Below are 20887 nucleotides of genomic sequence, written 5' to 3'. Positions count from 1 at the left end.
CTGGTGTGACCGGGCCTGCACACATCTCACATGTATTCTGCACAAGTCACTGACAATATCCTCAGTTTTGACATTTAAAATGCTACGTTCACCTGAAGAAACACAGTCTTAATTATGATTTTTAATGTCTCTTACCTCTGTGACCGGGCCCCAACGCTGAAGCCCATGTAGCCCTCCTGAGGGAGCGAGTCGTCCCCGAGCTCCCGCAGGTCCTGGGGGGCCAGATATTTGTCTGTGTCCCCCGTCATCGCATCATCACCTGTCGGATTGGAAACACACGAGGCAGAAGAAATGTTACATGAAGAAAGATAATCTGTTTTTCTCTCCCGGGGCCAAAAACTCTGGACTGGAGAGAATGAATGAGCACAGCTCTCCACTATCCTGCTCCATCACAACAATTAGCTCTGCCGGATTATCTTTAACAAGGTGGGGATATTTTGTGAATGCAGATTTTAAAATGTTTGGCTTCTCCTCTTTGTTGTCTTGTTTGTGTCGCCATGATCACCACAACAGACCGGCTCTTGTGAGACAGACGGATCAATGAAGTTGTTTTCCAGTTCGGCTCGGGGCCAACAAACACAAAAAGTCTCGCTGTCACTAAATGCTTGTGGTCTCTGCAAAAAAAACCACTAACAGTAAAGCTTGCAAACAACAGTCAGTTGCTTTTTTTACGCCTGGTTAGTTCAGTGGACAGCAGTTTAACAGGTTTAAATCAGAACACACTGAGCAACACGTCAACACAGCAAAACAACTCACTCAAGCTTTTAAAGAAAGGGTTTGAAAACATACGTTACAGGACAAAACAAGTTAGCAGCATGTTGTTCCCCCCTCGGAGGTACTGTAGACCCGAGCCTACTGATGAACCGGTGACCGAGCCAGAGAGGGGAGGAGAGGAGGAGTTAAAAAGGGGGGACGAGGGGAACAAGTGCATGCAGGCGGAGAAACCAAGAGAAAGAAAAAAAAGGGAAGGCATTCCAGCAACCACAAAGCACCGGAGACCCCCCACCTCCACCCTCCTGTCCCCTCATCCCCCTGCTGCTGCTGCTGCACCAACCCCTCCCCCCCCCTCACTCACTCAAACACACATTACAGACCCCCCCCATCTGGACACATTCCAACACTTTCACCCCGCAAACTCCTCACCTCCTGCTTTAAAGCACTTCATCCACTCCAGTTTGTCAGGATTTCAAACCCTGAGCTAAACTTTTTTTTTTTCCTCTCTCTCTCCGCGACTCTACTTCGACCCCTCCGGACTCCGTTTCACTGTCTATCTGTCGTTCACAGCCCGGCGCACAAACAGATCAGCTTTCTCCCGCCTACCCAACCCCGGCACACGGATTATCCAGTGTGTGTGTGTGTGTGTGTGTGTGTGTGTGTGTGTGTGCGTGTGTGTGTGTGTGAGAGAGTTTCAGAAGAGACACCTAGATCTCACTGCAGGACAGAAATAGTAAGTGGGTGTGTGACTCGGGCGAACGTTCAAACTCTCCACTGATCTCCTGAACTCTTTCATGTGTTGATCTTTACAAATTCTCAAACATTACCGAGTGTTTCTGTCTTTTATTCAACTAAAACAAGTTTATTACGTTACTTGATGTTCTAGTTTTCTCTCAGGTAGAAATGTTTTACACATAATTATGACATTTCTGCATTTTTCTGTATTTTACTTATTTATTTATGTCATGTTTTGTTACGTCTTTAGGTTGTTGGGCCTGGTGATAAATGTCAGTTCTTTGGTGAGTCTTTGTTAATAATAATTTTTAAAAAATTATGAAAAACAAAATGTTTTGTTTACTGGAGAGGTGGGAGTGTTAAGAAATTGATAACTCCCAAAAGACTCCAGCTGGAGTCGACACAACAGTATCTGTCCGACTGCAGCTGTCAGATCCTGATGTGGCCGCTCCGTCTTTAACTCTTCTTGAGAAGACAAAAAAAATATATAATTCACAGCGGTTTTGTCTCGGATCACCGACTCAGAGCGATGTCCTGAGAGATTCAGCTGAATCAGAGCTTCAGGGAGGACAGACTGAGACAAACTTCTGACATTAAGGTTTGAATTCTCAGAGTGTGTCTGCAGATGTGACCCACATCTTCAAACCAACGGCTTTAAAATGACGCAGAAATCATCGGAGTGTATAAATCCATAACATTTTTAAATGAAAGATGGATGATATAAGTTGCTGATGTGAGTCTATTTGCACAACACATTTATTAACTTATATACTTTTTTGGTCAATATATATTTCTTGCTGTTGTTTTTTTGTGTATTTATTTCTATATCTATATATTATGGGAAACAAACCTAACTGATCATCTGCGACATCTCCAGACTCCCTACAATAAAAAATCGCACTGAGTTGTGAGTGTTTGCGTTTGGAGAAACTTGAAAACATCATGAAACGCCTTCTTATTTTGGCTTCTTGTTAATTCAGCAAACGTTAAACATGACGATTTTACTTTCTTTGTGCAAAATGTGTCTTGTCTCTGCATGTTCGCTGACACTGTTGGGTCTCCCAGTTAAAACCAACAACGCATTTGGTCTTTGCAAACAGAAAGATGTTCGTGTTTGTTCGCATAAAGATCGTAGACGTGAGATTCGAGCACAGGTGGTCACTGGAGATGCATGTAGAGACACATGTTGAGGTCAGGTATGTTAACACCAGGTACAAACAGCTTTTTTTTTGGATTATCTTAGTTACAGTACACTGATCAGTAGCCATGATCAGTATGCTTCTCCATTTTGCCTAAAACAAAACTGGAAACAGGGAAATAAACCACATAAATTACTGGAACAAGCATAAAACTAACAGATATGATCGCACATGTGGTGAAAATGTTATCGCCTTGTAATTATTATCTCATGATTCAGATCTTATATCCACGCTGACCGAATATCGACTTTACAACTCTGCAGAAACTCTCTGGAAAACCCACAACGGTTCACAAAAGCCTGCAGAGGGTTTACGAGCTGTCCAGATTTAGATCCTCGGCTGTGTGTGTTACTGGAGATGTTAATCGCTGCTGCTACTCATCTGGTATGTGGGCTTGTGTGTGTGTGTGTGTGTGTGTGTGAGTTGCACTTGATGTATTTTTAGATGGGGAATGAAAGACGGACGCTCTATTAAAGCTTTACAACACAAACAACAACAACGACAGATTCAGTGCGAGAGCAAACGTGCGCGGCAGAAATCACACACGCAGAGTTTAGTCGCGTCGGTTTAGCTGCAACACTTCAGACTGTTATTGGAGTTAGTCACAGCGACGTCACAGCTGACTGGACTTACAGGAATAGCTGATGCAGATATTTCCAACATCCATCTCTGTTTGGACAAAGCAGAAACACACCTTACCTTACATGTTCAGGAACCTGTGTCAACCTTCATTTTCCCTTTTATTTTCACTCCTCTATTTTCTTTCTAAACTCGTCTTACGGCTCAAACCTTCTGCTTTCTGTCCTCTGGTTTCTTCCCTTTTAAAGACGCGAAATATTCAGGCAAAGTGCCGCAATTCAAGGCAAAGACCTTCAGCTTTATGACATCCTGCCCACACCGCTTTTTATAGAGATCTGCACACAGAGGTGGCAAAAGTGCACACTTTCTTTAGTCAAGTCATAAAGTACAGGCTCTAGTAAAAAGTCTCCCTCTGAAGGAGATTCCTACCGGCCATTTCTGTGCAAAGCTAACTGAAGCTCACGTCATATTAATATAATTCAAAGACTATTAAAGTAAAAGGTAGAATCAGTAGGATGTGTCCAAGCTGTTCCTGAACGCACCACAAAGACAGTTCATTGTTGAGTCTCGTTCCCAGGACGTCAAATAGCCACATTTTGTGTTGGTGAAGCGTCCCGAGCAGCAACAAAGTGAGAAAATGAGAAAATCCAGGCAGATACGAGACACTAGCACGTCTTTTATCCCCATCCCAGTCTCCCTCTCTGTCTGTTTACGTCTTTTACGTTGTTTCGTCTCGCTACACCTGCCGTGCGTGATGTGCACTGAAAGGCTGAAGTCAGTCTTGTGAGGTTGGGAAATAAAAATAATCCATAATTCTCCTCAAATGCATTAAAGCTGAAGTAACAAGCCTGTTTTGAAAATGTGATGAGCAGAAAGTACAGATACTGTACCTGAAAGATCTACTTAAGTACAGTACAGCTCATAAATCTCTCATAATGGCCCGCACACATACTCAATCTTTGTGGGAGATGAACTGTTTCAGTTCTGTTGAATAAATGTGGATTTCTGCAGGCGGCTGATGTTCAGCAGCTTTAAAACCCGGAGCTGCAGAGAGCGAAGAAACATGTGACCGCCTAAAAAAGAAAGCCGGCCATTCTTTAGCATCCGTGCAGACTGTTGAGCAGAAGCACCGGAGGCCAGAGCGAAAACCAAACAGACGACTGATTCAAACATCTCAATATATCAATCCCTCGTTATTTCTCCTCTCCCAGTCTGTGACATTTAGACAAGCCGAGTTCAAGTTCAGCCATTTTTGAGTCAGACACACACACACACACACACACACACACACACACACACACACACACACAGCAGCTGACACCATGTTTGCTTTAGCCCAAACGCGTGAATCTACAATAGAAGCGTCACCGACAAGCCTCCGAAGACAAAGGGCCGAGTGTGTGCGCCTCCCCTCCGCACCGTGAAAAGAAATCTGTTACACACTCCACAACGCCGTATGCAGATGGTTGGCATGGCAACCGTGAGAAAGACATATTTCCCCCGCATTTTTGATGCATGAAAATACCGCAGGTTTGTACAAAAACACAGCATGACAGAGTCGAGAGGGGACGCAGCAGCTGAAAGTACTCGAGTAGAGTAGACACAAGGTCACATTAAATGTTTTTTTAGACCTCAATAAATATAATTTACACCAAAAAAAAAGGTTAAAAAAATTTCTTTGACAGAAAATAGGGGAGAAAATTGATGCAGTCCTAACGGGTGTCATCATTCGACTTGAATAATGCCTGGTCACCGTGTGAAGACCCCACGACACCTCAACATGTTGCAGTGTTGTAAAAAAGTACCTAAAAGTGAATTTACTTTAAAAAAAATCAACTACTTTACCTGGTAATTCTGAGGTAACCGTTTTCCTGACTTTCTTAAGGGTGTAGTCAACCTTTAAAAGTCAACTTTTCAAATATACAGTGCAGTCTATGAGTTAACCAACTATCTGAGCCATTATGCAGCAAATGTGCCTCTTTGGCTCTGATGCAGCTTGCAAACTGCAAAGTAACTCGTATGTTATGTGATAAAACTACAATATTTGCCTCCAAAATGTGTCATAGTGGAGTGGAAGTATAAAGTGGCAGAAAATGGAAATACTCAAGTGAAGTACAAGTACCTCAAAATTGTACTGAAGTACAGGACTTGAGTTAATGTACTTGCTTCTTGAGAAGTTGCGAGGGAGTGGGATGAAGTTTCCGGGGTGCTATGTGCAAAAAAATGCATGCATTAGCATTTCCTAACTAGTTGCCGCTGCATATTTAACGGCTTTCACACCCTTTCGTTCCTAGCATGAAAGTCTTTGGCATAAAATGACATCATGCTTTTTTTTCCTGCCACTGCCAACCATCTCTGAAACTTACTTTCCATCAAACATCAAACTCGCATCGCCTCATCTTGGCTCATCTGTAGCTTGCTGGCTAGCTAGCAACCATGACCGACGAGAACACAAAGATAACACGCAGCCTGATGCCAACAAATCGGCCTTAAACGCACCGTCTGCACATTTAATACCTACAGCAAATTTACAGTAAATTAGAGATAACTCATGACCTTCATTTTCTTGATTTCCAGACCTTTTAAGACTTTTAAAGGAGCTGTGGGAACCCTGATCACACATTTGACTACTTCCAATTAAGTAAAGGAAACACTGAAATCTTGACACAACAGAAAAAAGGATTAAATGAAACATAAAAGACAAACTGAAGATTGGAAATGTCAGGAAAAGAGGAAGGACATACAGAAAGAAGCATGAAAGAAGAACAAAAAATGAAGAGAGATGAAAATACCTTCTTCCACATCAGATATATAGTCCTCTGTGATCATTTCGGGGACATTGGCTTTACAGACTGTGTGATTGGGATGGAGGAGAAGGTTAGAGAGAAAAAAGGGAACCAAAAAATATGGAAAAATCAACAACAAAGTGATGACTGCACATTTTCAACGGCTCTATTGTTGATAATAAAGGTTTAAATCATCGTGATTGTAACTGAAAGTTAAAATGATGAAATTAAATAAGTTAATGATGAAAAAAATAATGTTTCTTCAACAACAACAACAACAACAACATCACCATCTCCTTGACAACAATGAGGACGTTTGTTAACCATGAGACCAGCGGCGCTGGGATCATCCTGTTCCAGCCCAAAAGCCAAATATGACTCAACCTGAGATTTAACAGACTCTGGAGGTCTCTCTGGGTTTTTGTGACTGGGGTCAGGTTGTACGGGGAGGCAGAACAGATTTATATCCCTTACCTTCGTCATCGGACATGTCCAACACCTCGTTCATGGTCTCTGGGACGTTCATCTTGTGCTTCTCGATCACAGTCTGTCGAACAGAAAACATAGTGCTCTTAATAAGGTGTTGACGGTGACTTAAGCTTCACACACACGTTCTGGTAAATTCACGCATGCCATGGCAGAGCTGGAATAGATGCATCGAGGGACAGTAGATCCAGCAGATGGCGTTAATGCAACACGTATGGATGCCAACCGCCATAAAACCAAACAGAAGAAGAAGAGAACGAGGCTAAGAGCTGTTTTTGTCCAATGCAGCTATCGCCACAATAATACTTATGAGTCTAGACTCTAGAAGTGTTGAACATAGTGGGTTATATTGTTGAATTAATTAAATTAAAGCAACATCAAATATACTTTATGCTTAGTTGGCATTCACGTAATGTGACTCATGTTATTTTCCCAGCCTGTATCTGAGAGCCGGCCTTTATCTGTTTGTGTCGACTTCACTCCCGGGCCATTATTCGAGACCAGTCTTTTATTTGCAGCTAGATTTACCACAATATCAGTCATCAGTTGCCACAGAAATATGGTAAAATATACAGTTAATAACTTCGAAAAGTAGACATTAAAGCCTGTTTCTAACATGATCCTGCTTTCCTGAGAATTCATGTCGAGTGGACGTGGCCATTTTTGTTTAAGTTAAAAGTTAAAAAAGAAAGAAAGAGTTTATGCACCCGTATACATTTCAGTCAACACACACTCTCAGAAACACGTATACGCACCTGAGTGGTCAGAGTTTCCTCTGTGACCACTTTGAGTGTGTCGACCACAGAGATGTAGCCGAGCCTCCTGGCGATGGACAGAGCGCTGTTCCCATTCTGGACCGAAAATATAAAATAAATGAGAAAGGTGTATTCAAAAGTATTTAAAGTGCATTATCTTCAGTATCGATCTGTGTGTACTGACAGCAGTGACTTCGTTGGGCGATGCTCCATGATGTAGCAGCAGGTTGATGATGTGTGTGTGTCCCTGCTGCGCCGCCTGATGGAGAGGTGTGTAACCGTTCTGCAGAGGAGGCAAAAACAAGAGAATGGTTAGAGTTACAAAACAAAAGCCAACGAAACACATTCATACACTAAAAATCTCCTCTGCACACAGGAATAAAGAAAAAAAACACCTTACCTTGGTCTTAGCGTTGACCTTCGCCTGATTTTTCAGCAGGAAATTAACCATCTTCACGTTGCCATAGTGACAGGCCACATGGAGAGGAGTGTATCCCAGCTGAAATCAAAGCAAAGTTTGATTAGAGGTTTAACCGGTCATTTGGTGATGAATGCCACATTGGCACTGTGACAAAAAACCCACAAGGCCCGGAGCGACGTCTTCATATTGTTTTTTCTCAACCAACAGTCCAAAACCAACAGATATAAAACATTTTCAACACCATACAGACGACAAAAAGCAGCAAATCCTCACATTTGAGAAGCAGGAACCAGAGATTTTTTGCTTTTTTTGCTTGATAAATTACTTCAACCATAATCATTTGAGCCCAAAGGAGACACGTGTCACATTACCTTGGTCTCAGGGTCGATAGTTGCTCCCTGGTTGACTAACACCTCAGCAACGTTGACTTTATCCTCCTGGGCAGCCAGGTGGAGCGGAGTCAGACCGGACTGAGGGCAGACAGAGAGACAGTTAAATACACAGACAGGAAATAAATATATAAACAAAGAGAAACTGCACACATTTAAAAAGCCTCCATTTTTATAATTTAGGGCACCTTATTGCCCATGTTAACGGGAGCGTCTCGAGCCAGCAGCAGCGTCACTATGTCCACGTTGCCTTCCTGCGCCGCGAGGTGCAGAGGGGTGATCCCCTGGCGCGTCACCGTGTTGGTGGAGGCACCGTACTCCAGTAACGTGGTGGTGATCTCCATCTGATTCTTCTTGGCTGCGATGTGAAGCGGCGTGTAACCGTTCTGAGCACAGAGAGACGGAGACAGTTGTTTCTTTGTTCTCACAGCAACGTTATCAGCTCACACGGAGCCAAGTCAGATACAGAATATGTGCGTTATGTGCAAACATACTGGCTTTAAGTGTCACAGAGAATTGTATCAATGTCTATCAACATTTAAATATTTTGGGAAATATTTTAATTTGCTTTCTTGCTGAGAATTGCATGTGAAGATTGATACCACTCCCACATTTCTGTGACCGTAAGCTTAACTTAGCACAAAGACTGGAAACAGGGGGAAACAGCTAGCCTAGCTCTGTCCAAGTTGCGGCCTAAAGGTGGGTTATAGTCTTTATGCTAAGCTAATCTTTGCTAACTGGCTGCTGGATGTAGCTTCATATTCACTGGACAGACATGAGAGTGAGGTCCAGCAAGAAAAAGTACGCTTCAAAAAATTTAAACTATTCTTTTAATAATAATCCCAAGAAAAGTATCCAAAATATTTTGTTTTAAATGGAAATAATTGTTGAACATTTTTCATTTTACGTCAGTTTGACGCAATTTTCTTGCCCTACTTTACTGACATTCTTTGCTATCTTTTGTTCTCACTTTTTTTGTTGATTGTCTGATTTTATTTTTATTTTAGGATTCTGTCATGTGTCCGCTCTGTGTTGTTGAGTATTTATAAGTCAGCTAGACATATGACATGATAAGGCTTGTGTGCTATAAAAAACAAACGACTATAGAATAAAATCGTATTCACAATTTTACATAAAGCTGCAATATTGTGATATATATATATATATTGATATATATATATATATATATAAATATTTGAAAAAAGTTAATATCATCATATTAATTTTAGCCGTATCTTCCAGCTCATCTCGTCTCTACGGCAACAACTTTCTGCTGTTCTTCTTGTAAATGATGAAAACAGCTTTATCCTCTTTAAATGTGCATTAATAAGGATTGCAGAACTATATTTTCTAACACTTTAAACTTTTAATATCAACAATATTAATGAGGTAATGATACAAACTCAGAAATATGTATTTTTTTCCATAAGTGAATAAACGAGCTGTTCTCAGAGGAAAATAAGGTCCACTGTTTTGAAGCTATAAAGGTGGCAGGGTCCGCCACATATAAACAAAGTAAAACAGTATGAATTGTGTTGTCCTTTATGGTCAGTTTGTTTATTCAGTTTATTCAGTCATGAAAACAAAGAGCGTTTGTGTAATTGGTTTGTTTAGTCGATGAAGATCTTTTGTCTTCTGATTAAAACTACAGAATGCTCCTTTAAAAGCCTCGGCTCAACATTCACGTCTCGTCCGGGTTCATCGCCTGAAAACACGAACTCGTTCAATAGTCTGTGAGGGGAATAAGGTTCATTGGGGCCTGGCTAATTTCAGTGGCAGCTCTCTCTGGATGGATGCTGTTAGAGTTGGAAGAGGCATCCACCCAGCCAGCCAATCACGGCGCTTCGCTCGGCCCCGCTTCACTATGTGGGTGACTGAAACTAGGTCAGCCTGCTTTCACCCAGAGCCAAAAGAGAGAGCGGCAGGGACGTCTCGGTGCTTTAATGCAATTGGGAACATTCGGCGAGGAACCGCGTCGGCTGATTCTTACCTTTGCTGCAGCGTGCGGCGAAGCTCCCTGGTTGAGCAAGAGCAGCGCCACCTTCTGGTTATCATAGTGCGCCGCCACATGCAGTGGAGTTAGTCCGCTCTGAGCACACACACACACACACACACACACACACACACACACATTACCAGTGTTGGGAGGTGATATACATACAGCACAGTGCAGTGAGCTGACAAAGAGAAAGCTTTGGGTGGAGTGAGTTATAAATGTATTTCTTTATGCATTGTTACCTTCCCTGCAGCGTCAGGCGGAGCGTTTCTCTGCAGCAGCAGGTTGGCGACCTCGATCTTCCCGTACTTCGCGGCCACGTGTAGCGGAGTGAAGCCCTTCTGGAGAGACACACACGACGACAGGGAAAGACTATTATAGGCTACATTTATTAGAAAAATCTCATCGACTGATGTGCTACGGCTGTTAAAAACCCACTCCGGGTTAATAGTTAGAAAGCCACATGTGTTCAATCACTTGTAATGGAGGGTGGTGTCATGACAACACGAGAAACACGATTATTTAAAACACTGACGAAACAAAATAAGGGCTCAGGGCGTGTTGAGTGTGTCTTACATCAGATTCTTCAGCTATGAGGCAACACAGAACCAACTCTGTCCAGATAGACCCGGTTGTGCTCAACTGTATGTGCAGCCGCGCAAACTGAGAGGCGACAGACTCCAGAGCAGCTTCTTGGTCTCGAGGTCCCTGAATTTTAACAATACGAATCCAAATCTCTGGAGGTGGTGGATGATTATGATCTGATAGCACGCATGCACCTGAACACACATTATTCTTTATTAGATTAGACTACTGACCGGTCGACCTCAAGATATTTAATATGAAGACACAACACAGAGTCTGTTCCTCTCTTCTTCTGACCTGGAAACATCTCCTCCGTTCAACTGTATTTAGAGTTTAGGGACTTTCCTCGGTGTCGAACACTGTGCCCATCAAACGCTCCGTTACAGTTTAAATAGACGTTATGAAACGAGTAATTCACAATGAGAGCCTCTCCAGGAACAGTAGAGAAGTCGTTCTGACCCAACTCTCTCCACTGGCAGACAGTCAACTGTAACTCATGGTCCTCAAACCCAGAGCGCCTCCAGCTCGGCCGACAGTTTACCAGCAACAAATCAAGCATGTGAGAAAAACAGCCTCGTGTGGCAGATCTGCAGCTGTTAACCACCGCGTCATGTGGACAGCTCATGTTAATAAATGTGCGCTGTGCCTTCTTTAAATGAAATGAACATGAAACATGATTCAGTCGAGTCAACGCCGTCCCGACAACAGGTTCGTTACATCGGCCTGTCTTCACCCTCCAGCCATCAAAACGACCGATGTTTGACAAGTCTCTACACAAAAGTAATTATAGTTTATAGTGAGTATTTTTCATTCCTTGTCATTTTTATTTCGTGTTTAATTTTTGTTTTCTGTTTAGTTTAGATTCATCTGGTTTCCAGAGTGGGTCAGCTCGATTTCGGTTGTGTTTTTATGTTTTAGTGTTTTTTTAGGGCTGCATGATGTTGATGTTTATCAGCTGAAACCTATAATTTCTCACGGCCGATCGATAAGACAGCTGATGATTTCACAGTTTTGTATTTTATGGACACCTGAAGGTTCAGAAGCTGCAGTGAGCAGAGCTGGATGATTTAATATTAAATAGCTTTAATAAGGTGTGTTGTGAAAAACCCTTGTGGAACAACATCTCCTCCTCCTCCTTCTTCTTCTTCTCCTCCTTCTCATTCTTCTCCTCCTCCTTCTTCTTCTTCTCCTCCTTCTTCTTCTCCCCCTTCTTCTTCTCTTTCTCCTCCTCCTTTTTCTCCTTCGTCTTCTCTTTCTCCTTCTTCTTCTCCTCCTCCATCTCATTCTTCTCCTCCTTCTGCCTCTTCTTCTTCTTCTTCTTCTTCATCTCTTTCTCCTTATTCTTCTTCTCCTCCTTCTCCTTTTTAGTTTAGTCTTAGTTACCAATAACAACCGTGCTACACAGATTTGATTTTCTCGTTTGTGTGTGTGTGCGTGTGTGTGCGTGTGTGTGTGTGTGTGTGTGTGTGTGTGTGTGTGTGTGTGTGTGTGTTTACCTTAGTAATGATGCCCAGATTAGCTCCCTGGTCCAGCAGCGCTGTGGCCACGTCTCTGTGTCCCTCCCTGGCAGCCAGGTGTAGAGGTGTGTACCCGGAGCTGGTGGTGGCGTCCGGGCACGCTCCGTTTCCCAGCAGCTGGTGGACGATGTCTTGTTTCCCGAGACGGCTCGAGATGTGCAGCGGAGTCTGGTCGTCCTGATGGAAACAAGATATAACTTCTTTTAATCGAGCTTTTTGTGCATTTTGAATACAATTTATATCCAAGAAACCATCATTTTACTACAATCACACAACAGAGTCTGATATTTATATATAAGAACACAGTGAAATAATGGATTTCTATCATTATGTTTAAGTTTTTCTCTGACGATGAGAGTCAGAAGACAAACCCTCAAACTGGAAACAACAGGAATGTTTCTGTGCCGTCGTCACTCAGTAATTAAACACGTGCAAACGCACACTCATCACTGCGTCTCAAACAAACACGCACGCGAACACAAAAGCGTCGCGGCTGAACGAGCTCCATGTGTTTTCTATTCAAGAAGGGACGACTTTTTTTTACGTCACGCGTGGTCTACCTTGGCCGTGGCGTCCACTCGCGCTCCGTTCTGGATCAGATACCGGACCACGTTTGACTGTCCTGCCCTCGCCGCCATGTGGAGAGCCGTCTCCCCCCTCTGCAACACACACACACACACACACACACACACACACACAGAGAAAAGAAAAAGAGGGATTGATAATTATTATTCTTAAGTTTCTTCTTCCTTCATGAAAACACACAAAACTCCTTCAGAAACTCGCCCTCTGTGCAGATGTACAGGAAGAAAGAAAAGAGAGAGCGAGACCCCCTCGCTCTCCACACCCAGTTCACCATAATGACGTGCCGTAATACCCCGTTTCTACGGTAACCTGGCCACAGACACGGCGTGGGCGACCAAATACTTGGGGTTGAAGAGTTGACTGTGCAGGACTCTCTCCCCTCTTTTCTTCCCTCTCTTCCCCCCTTTCTGTTTGCTCACTTCTTCTCTTTCAGCTCTTCTCTCTTCCTCTTTATCTTCTTCCCATAAATTACTTCATGTCCTCCTCCCGTCACTTCAGAGCTTCGCTTTCAAGGTTTTTTTTTGCTCAGTTTTCTACAAACTAACGAAGGTTGGCGTGAGGTCATTTTCCATGTTTGAACATATGAGTCTCTCTCTGTGAAATTCTGTGTTTCAGGTGTCAGATATCAGAGCTGCAGGAAGTAATAATACGACGATGTCAAAGCATCCAAATTCTGGCCTTATCTTACACAACGTACCTTTAATACTCATGCAAACAACTGGATCTAAATCTGAGAAGACTGTGAGACGATTAAAGAAAGTTTTTCTGCACAAATCTGACTCAACTACCTTTTTTTAGCTGTCTGAAATCTTTGCTTTTTTAAAAATGGTGGATATTTTAACCTCTTTGAGCCTAAAACAATATCTAAATTACAATTTAAACAACTGACAAGTGGCCAAAAGGGGGAAATTAGTCTTAAAAACAACAAGTGACTGCAGAAACTACAAGAAAGTAAGAAGATGAACTCCCTGAACTCACCACATTGCTTGTGTTCGGTGAAGCCCCGTGGTTGATCAGCTGGTGGACGATGTTGTCATGTCCCATAAACGCTGCAACATGGATCGGAGTCAGACCGGACTGTGAAGAGAAGAGACGCACAGAGGAGAAGAGAGGAATTAACACAACATACACTGAATCACTGAATAAGGGATTGCTTCTCTAAAATCAAGACAAATGTCACGTTATTCTAGAAGATTCACGAAACCAGGTGACTTTAAACCTTTTCAGTTCCCAGTTTTATGTGTTTCCACTTCTATTTAAATCCTGTTCATAGACTCTTATTAGTTTCAAATATGGGTGAACTGCACATTTTCTTTCTTTCTTCAGAAGCACGAGGATTATTTGAAGACTTATTTGAAGTTAAATACAGTTTATTAGAGCTGTGAAGGGTAAAAAATCTGCAGACCGCATATTATCCTTAAGAGGATGATAGTCATTCCTGATTAAACCTTTGCGGTTCGGTTCGGAGGGGAATCAATATTGAGTTTGTTGTGGCTTGGCTGATATGCTGCTCTGCTGAATTAGCGTCTATTATAGACACTATCAGCTGACTATCAGCTGAGTGATGTGCCTCATATCTCATAACTAACAGAAAACACAGGAGAAAACTGATTAGGCACAAGATTTAGTAACTTTTTCCACAAATCAAATCATGTTACTGACTGTTTCTGACTTCACAGGGGTCGAGAGTTGACTACTGGACCATATATAGTTCACTTAAACTCAGCGAGAGCCTCATTCTTCATTAGGGGGAACGTCCACAGGGCTATTGATACGTTGATTGACAGCGAAATTGACCAACCGCTTCGTGTACAAGCCTAAATCAAACAGCGAGCGGGAGGTCGGCGCTCCACTGGGACTCACCGTGGAGAAAATAAAGACATTTAGGATCCAATAAAGACAAAAATGACTCTGTGAGACGAAGATTTTTGAAGTGTGTGAACCAACCACTGCAGTAAAGTAGATTATTTCCTTGCAGTTGAAGTGTAAAGTAGCAGAAAACTGATAAAATCTGGGTTTGGCACAGTAACACACACTCACCTCAGTGACTGCCTGTATGGACGCTCCATGCTTCAGAAGTAGCTCCATCACCTTGACTCTGTTTTTCTTACAGGCAATGTGCAGCGGAGTGAAACCATTCTGCAACAAAGACAATCAAAACAAAAACATCAACATTTCAAAGTATAAAAATAGTCCCGGGACTCTTTCTGTGCTCGGCTGCAGGTCTTTTTTTTTTCCGCGGCCGCTGGCAGACGACAGATCTGGAAAGCCGAACGGAAAATACAGTAACGAACGACAGAAACCTTCTTTTCTTTTTTTTTCTCCTCTTTCTTACACTTTTTCCTGTTTAACCCTTCTGCATGCAAACCAGACAAGCATGTGTGGAAACAATTGACTGTTAAAATAATAAAAAAAAGTGAGCTGCACTGAAAATAGATACTTTGCTTTACAACTCACTCTTCTCCGGCCAACACGTACACTCTCCCCCTCCCTCTCATACTTGCTCGACTTTGAGGTTTCTGGCTCAATCCTATGACTTCATTTTCCTTCTCCGTGTCCGTTTTTTTTTTTTTTTTTCCCCTTCTCATTCTCTCTGGCTATAAAGTCCCAGAGCTCTAACCACACCCAGACTTCTCCCATTACAGAGCAGAGATGGTTGTCTTACAACCAAGACACCGGTCGAGGTTATTAAGTCCATTCAAGTTCCCCTTGTCTTGTTTTACTTCATTAATTTCCTTCATGCTCTGTTGTCCTCCATTAAAGTATCTTATTTCTGTCTCGCTTTGTTGTAAACAAAGTTAAAAGTATGGATAATGAGGGAGGTCAGGAAGAAAGGGGAGAAAGGGAGGAGGAGGAGGAGGAGGAGAGGAAATGAAAGACTTGAAAGGAAGGAAGACATTTTTGGTTAATTGGTAGTTGAGATCATCGAGACCTGATTGCAACATGCAAACGTTTCACTGCCACAACCTCTGCACATATTTTAATCCTCAATATTAAAGAAAATCACAATAAATATCATGCAAACATTAAAGTAAAGCCTGCAGCGAACTGAGGGAGAAACCCAGAGAGCGACACAGTGCACATCTTGTTCCTTCTTCTGAGAGCGCTCTAATCAATTTGTCACTTAGTTATCATTGCTAACAAGAATGAAAAAAGAAATAGCAATCTGTTTATTAAGCCATAAAATATTGTGAACGAGTCTCAGACCACACTGCCAAAAGTTCAACCCTTGCCCACATTGTGGAAATAAAAGATAATGATCATTATTTTGATCATTTTCATCTTTTAAAAGTTATTTACTAGTTTCTGTCTTTGAATTCATCTACTGCATATTCTTACATGTCAGGAAATCTTAAAACTGAATAATTTCTTGGTGAAATAAGCTGCAAAGTCCAAAACTTTGCTTTAAAACTACACAACAATGCTAACAAAATAAATAAGCAGCGGCAGACCCGCTCCACTTCCTCCTCCTCCATCCCGTCGTCCTCACCAGTGCCTTGGCGTTGGGGTTGGCCTTCTTGTCCACGATGACCTTTGCCACCTTGTAGTGGCCGCAGTGGGCGGCCACGTGCAGCGCCGTCAGGTAGTCGTTGGTCACGTCGTCCACGGGCACCTCGTGGTGCAGCAGCAGCTGGACGCAGTTGAGGTGGTCGCCCTGCGTCGCCATGTGGAGCGGAGACAGACCGTTCTGGAGGGGAGGAAGTACAGATGTGGACGTATGTATTGAATCGGCAGACGGTTGCACGGTTAAGGAGACGATTAAGGAGAGCAGGATAGAAGAAAAGAAAACGTACCTTGGTCTTTGACAGTATTGGAGCTCCTCTGTCCAGCAGCATCTCCACCACCTGCTCATGGCCGCTCCTCGCTCCACAGTGGAGAGGAGTCAGACCGTCCTGTGAACACAAACAGCACAGTTACAGCTACAGTGTCCTCAATGAAGCACTGAAGGAGTTAAAGACAACTTGCTGCAGGTGGTTTTTTTTACTTCCTCACTGCTGAAGGAGGATTTCTGGGATATTTGTGTTTGTACGTTGATAAAATCCCTACGCTGCTTGTAACACCTCGAGATGATAAAATGTTACCTTGGTCCGTGCATCTATCTTGGCCCCTCTCTCCAGCAGCAGTCGCACCATGTTGCTGTTCCCTCGTTTGGACGCTACGTGCAGCGGCGTGATGTCGTTCTGAGGGAGGAAACAGAAGCATCGTTTCATCATTCAGCCGCAGAGACGCGAGCAACGCAACAGAAACGAGACACAGAACAAACCTAACTCTGTTTGTGCGTCACGTATCCTCCACTGATGAATGAGTCTTCATCGTGTTGTGCACACGATGGACTACAATTACTCAATTTGCCAAAAATGAAGCTGCATAACTTTTTAGACTCAATGTGGCTGCAGAGGAAAACTGATAAACATCCCCCTCTAGAGGAACAGAGCTACTCTAACAACTTCAGCTGCAGTGTTCTGGTTTAACTGTATTTTCAACACTATTTGATCTACTTACAGAGTGACACTAATTATATTTTCATTACATCATCTGTATGTGTGACAAACAGCGTTATAATGAAGTGCTGGAGCGCTGCAGCGATGTCCCGGCTGACAGATCTTCTTCTCCAGATGCAAGAAAACATGTTTGTTTGCTACAGAAACCAACAACACGGCAAAACTAATCATTCCCACTCATTTTGAATCACGACACAATCATAATATCTGTCACAATAATCACAATATGAGTTGTTTTACCTTTATTTGCACAGTTTTGTTGAGTAAATGTTAAAGGATAGGGCTTATTCCAGATTTTACTTGAAGGTGCCACATGTGCAACGGACACAGAACAATCAGGGGGCACGAGCTAATGGTAGGTACAGTTAGCAGCAGTTAGCGGTCTGGACTGTGAGGTCTGAGCAGCCGGGGAGTGTTGGTGTGAGCTTTGGACCGGGACAGGCCGGGCTAGCTGGTTAGCATGCTACATTCAGCAGATATCTATGCAACACAATACACTTCATAACGCTAAAACGTTTATTTCTTCACATTTTGTTGTAAATCTCAATTGTTTTAAATGTTTTCACGTGAACACGAATCCTACAAAAACCCCAAAACCAACAATGTGTTGGTCTGTTTCTTCCTTATCTTACCCAAAAGTCTTGTTTTCTCTGTGTAACTAATACACTGCCTCATTTTTTATAGAAATGTCTCGGCAGTTCCCTGATACAGCTGGACGTCGTAGTTTTAAGCAAGTCTTACTGGAACAGGAGCAACTAGTCAAAGTCCTGGGGTCTATTTTGAGCAGTTTTGTATGAAGGATTGGGTCAAAAATAAACTACAGTGCCTGTGTTTTTCTGTTGTTTCTGTTAAATAGCAAGAAAAAAAACACATCGTCACCAGCTTCATCTTTTAAATATACGATGTTGTTGTTGTCTCTGTTTCTGTGACACAAATATGTGACACACTTGGAACAAAACACAACAAAATATGAACAGCCTCAAAATGAAACCGAATTTCGAATGTAGTTTGTCAAAGTATCAGTTGTCATTAATTATTTAAGATATAAATCTACAAACACAGACACAATCCTGGAGTCTATAGGATCATGCAGCACACAGACAACATGTATAAGTGTCCTGCAGCAGAGTGACGAGCACAGCTGCTGCATTAAATGAGTCAGTACTGGATTCCTGCGCTCACACCAGCACACACACACACACACACACACACACACACACACACACACACGAGAGACTTGGAGTGAATGCCTGCAACAGCACTCACTTCAAACAGTCTGTGTGTGTGTGTGTGTGTGTGTGTGTGTGTGTGTGTGTGTGTGTGTGTGTGTGTGTGTGCGTGCTATCTTTGAAGATGAGTACCTACCCTCGCCTTGAAGTCCACGGCCGCCCCTCTGTTCAGCAGGAGTGTTGCTACGTTGATGTTGCCGTAGTGAGCCGCAATGTGGAGAGGAGTGAAGCCGCTCTGAGAGGGACGAGAGACAGAGACAAACAACGGAGTCAATTAAAGAGAGAGGAAGTGAAGTCCCTTATAAACGCGCCACGAGCGAAGCATGATGGGGTATATTACATAGCGGTTGGCCAGAAGCAAGCTAACAGAGCTGAGCAGAAGCCGAACGTGCATCAAATGCTGGATTTTCCCTTTTCTGTAACAAAATCCTCCGACTGGACATAAATCATAATGTAAGAAAACAGAAGCACGTGAAGCTCCTGTCAGATGGAAACCATGCGAGGGTCTAAAAACTGTGGCGTTTAAATAAATACAATGTAAGTGTCTATTTTTAGTTTTTGTCTCAGTGCCAAAAAATTGTACTCTTCTGTGATAAAGTGTTCGTCCGACCCCAAATAATAAACAGACATGCAGGTGAGCATGCGGCCATATTAGTTGAAGGTAATCCAGACTTCATAGTTCTGAAAAAGCTGCTTTAAAGACACAATCAGTGACCTAAAGTAACCACATTAAAGGAAAGTTTCACCCAAAAATGAAAATTTAGCCATCATCTCGCCACCGCAACACCCCGATGGAAAGTCAGGTGAAGTTTGGTAGTCCACAAAACATTTCTGGAGCTTCGCAGCAGTGAGATTTGGGATCTCAGGGCTGCTGAAATGCTGCAACGCTGTTTTTCTGTGAAGCTCCAGAAATGTTTTGTGGACTACAAACCTTCACCCGACTTTCCATCGGCATAAAGTTGAGTAAATACTGACTGGATTCGCATTTTTGGATGAACTGCTCCTTTAAGACATCGAACAAGTCCTCTAAAAAGTATCCATCCAATAAATAAATCCATAAATCCTCAACTTATGCCAACATACGTTCACGTGCTATTGTTACTGTCTCTATGTAAAGCTGATGGAGCTGCTTTCTGGCCAGAGTGACACTAATTTGCATCATCTTAAAGGACAGTCAGCACAATGTCAAGTACTGTTCGTTAAAAAATGCAATTAACTAAAATCTATGGCCGTGCTCGTCTTTACTATCACTTCAGCCCTCCAGTATTTCCTCTCATTGACAGCTGGACAGGAGATAGATGGTCACATGCACAACCAAATTTAATTTAAGTTAATAAAGACATTAGGGAATAGCAACATATACAACACTGAGATAACTGAAAAATTCAAGAGGATGTGCATCACATGCAATCGCTCAAGCAGCGCGAGGAACAAAAGCACTGTGATAAAACAAAGTTGTACGTCGAGGTGCTACTGTGGATGGAAAAAGAGAAGTCATAGGGGGAAAGGATAAAAAGCTGTACTTGTATATTTTGTACAATGCTAGCGGATGCAAACTGTGACGTCCTGCACTGAATCACTTTTCAGTAAATGAGGACCTTTGATGGTGGCGATTTAACTCATGAGCAATACATGTCGGTCGTCTTCTGGCCAAACCACAAAAACAAAATTGATGTGCTTGTTAATTTTATCTTTGGAGAGAACCAGGTTAGCTGTTGCCCCAATTTCCAGTCTTTGTGCTAAGCTAATCGACAGCTGCCTTTAGCTCAATGTGTAGCACAAAGACATGAGGACCCCTGATGAAAGCAGTTCAAATGTATTCAGTATTGGCTCAGCTAAGATTACAGTTAGGTTTAAAATACCATTTAAAGACAGGAAATACATCCATGTTACACACATTGTAGCTTGACCAGAAAGAAACAACTAACATCTACCAGTAGATCTATTAATAGATCCATCAGTGAACAGCCGGAAAACTGTAACTTTGAAGTTGCAGTTACGTAACTATTAAGTACATACAATAAAACCTTTATTTACCTGAATGCAGAGCAAACCAGGCCTTTATTTTCGAACAGGCTTATATTAGAGACAGGCTTTTATTCCTCATTATTTCACCTGTTTTCCAGTTGATGCAAACTGAAAACCTCCTCCGCGTCGACACGTTATCTTGATAAATATAGTAATATGCACATGTACATTTCCTCACCACTGTGCTACTCTCAGATTCTCACCGACCAATTAATTCCTTATACTTTTTTCTCGATCAGTGTTAAGCTGCCACGCATGCAACTCAGCACCGATGGTATTCCAGCTTTCTTGATTTTGTCTTTTAAAGAGAAAAGTTAAAAAAACGAGAATTATTAAGTGGATGAAATTGGTATTATTGTGAAAAGCAGAAGCCACAGAAAC

General features: G+C 42.4%; 1 protein-coding gene across 5 annotated transcripts in view; it reads right to left on the bottom strand.

Annotated features, from left to right (window-relative positions):
* LOC311251025 (ankyrin-3-like) overlaps nucleotides 1-20887 on the bottom strand; it is a 126352-nt gene that overhangs the window by 43590 nt on the left and 61875 nt on the right. For 3 of the 5 annotated variants that reach the window (XM_084343284.1, XM_084343285.1, XM_084343286.1), the window contains exons 8-25: nucleotides 18615-18713; nucleotides 16830-16928; nucleotides 16542-16640; nucleotides 16238-16435; nucleotides 14788-14886; nucleotides 13726-13824; nucleotides 12723-12821; nucleotides 12142-12339; nucleotides 10303-10401; nucleotides 10055-10153; nucleotides 8253-8450; nucleotides 8047-8145; nucleotides 7655-7753; nucleotides 7439-7537; nucleotides 7255-7350; nucleotides 6488-6560; nucleotides 6020-6079; nucleotides 136-259 (exon numbers count right to left, since the gene is read on the bottom strand). In XM_084343284.1, the coding sequence (XP_084199410.1) occupies nucleotides 136-259; nucleotides 6020-6079; nucleotides 6488-6560; nucleotides 7255-7350; nucleotides 7439-7537; nucleotides 7655-7753; nucleotides 8047-8145; nucleotides 8253-8450; nucleotides 10055-10153; nucleotides 10303-10401; nucleotides 12142-12339; nucleotides 12723-12821; nucleotides 13726-13824; nucleotides 14788-14886; nucleotides 16238-16435; nucleotides 16542-16640; nucleotides 16830-16928; nucleotides 18615-18713 (2036 nt within the window). Of the gene's footprint in view, nucleotides 1-135; nucleotides 260-3281; nucleotides 3318-6019; nucleotides 6080-6487; nucleotides 6561-7254; nucleotides 7351-7438; nucleotides 7538-7654; nucleotides 7754-8046; nucleotides 8146-8252; nucleotides 8451-10054; nucleotides 10154-10302; nucleotides 10402-12141; nucleotides 12340-12722; nucleotides 12822-13725; nucleotides 13825-14787; nucleotides 14887-16237; nucleotides 16436-16541; nucleotides 16641-16829; nucleotides 16929-18614; nucleotides 18714-20887 lie in introns of all 5 variants that reach the window. The other 2 variants (XM_084343288.1, XM_084343287.1) reach the window with 1 other exon arrangement.

The sequence above is a fragment of the Pagrus pagrus genome, assembly GCF_965226575.1.
Source record: "Pagrus pagrus genome assembly, chromosome: 21".
Taxonomy (NCBI): domain Eukaryota; kingdom Metazoa; phylum Chordata; class Actinopteri; order Spariformes; family Sparidae; genus Pagrus; species Pagrus pagrus.
This window is presented reverse-complemented; position numbering and strand designations above follow the sequence as displayed.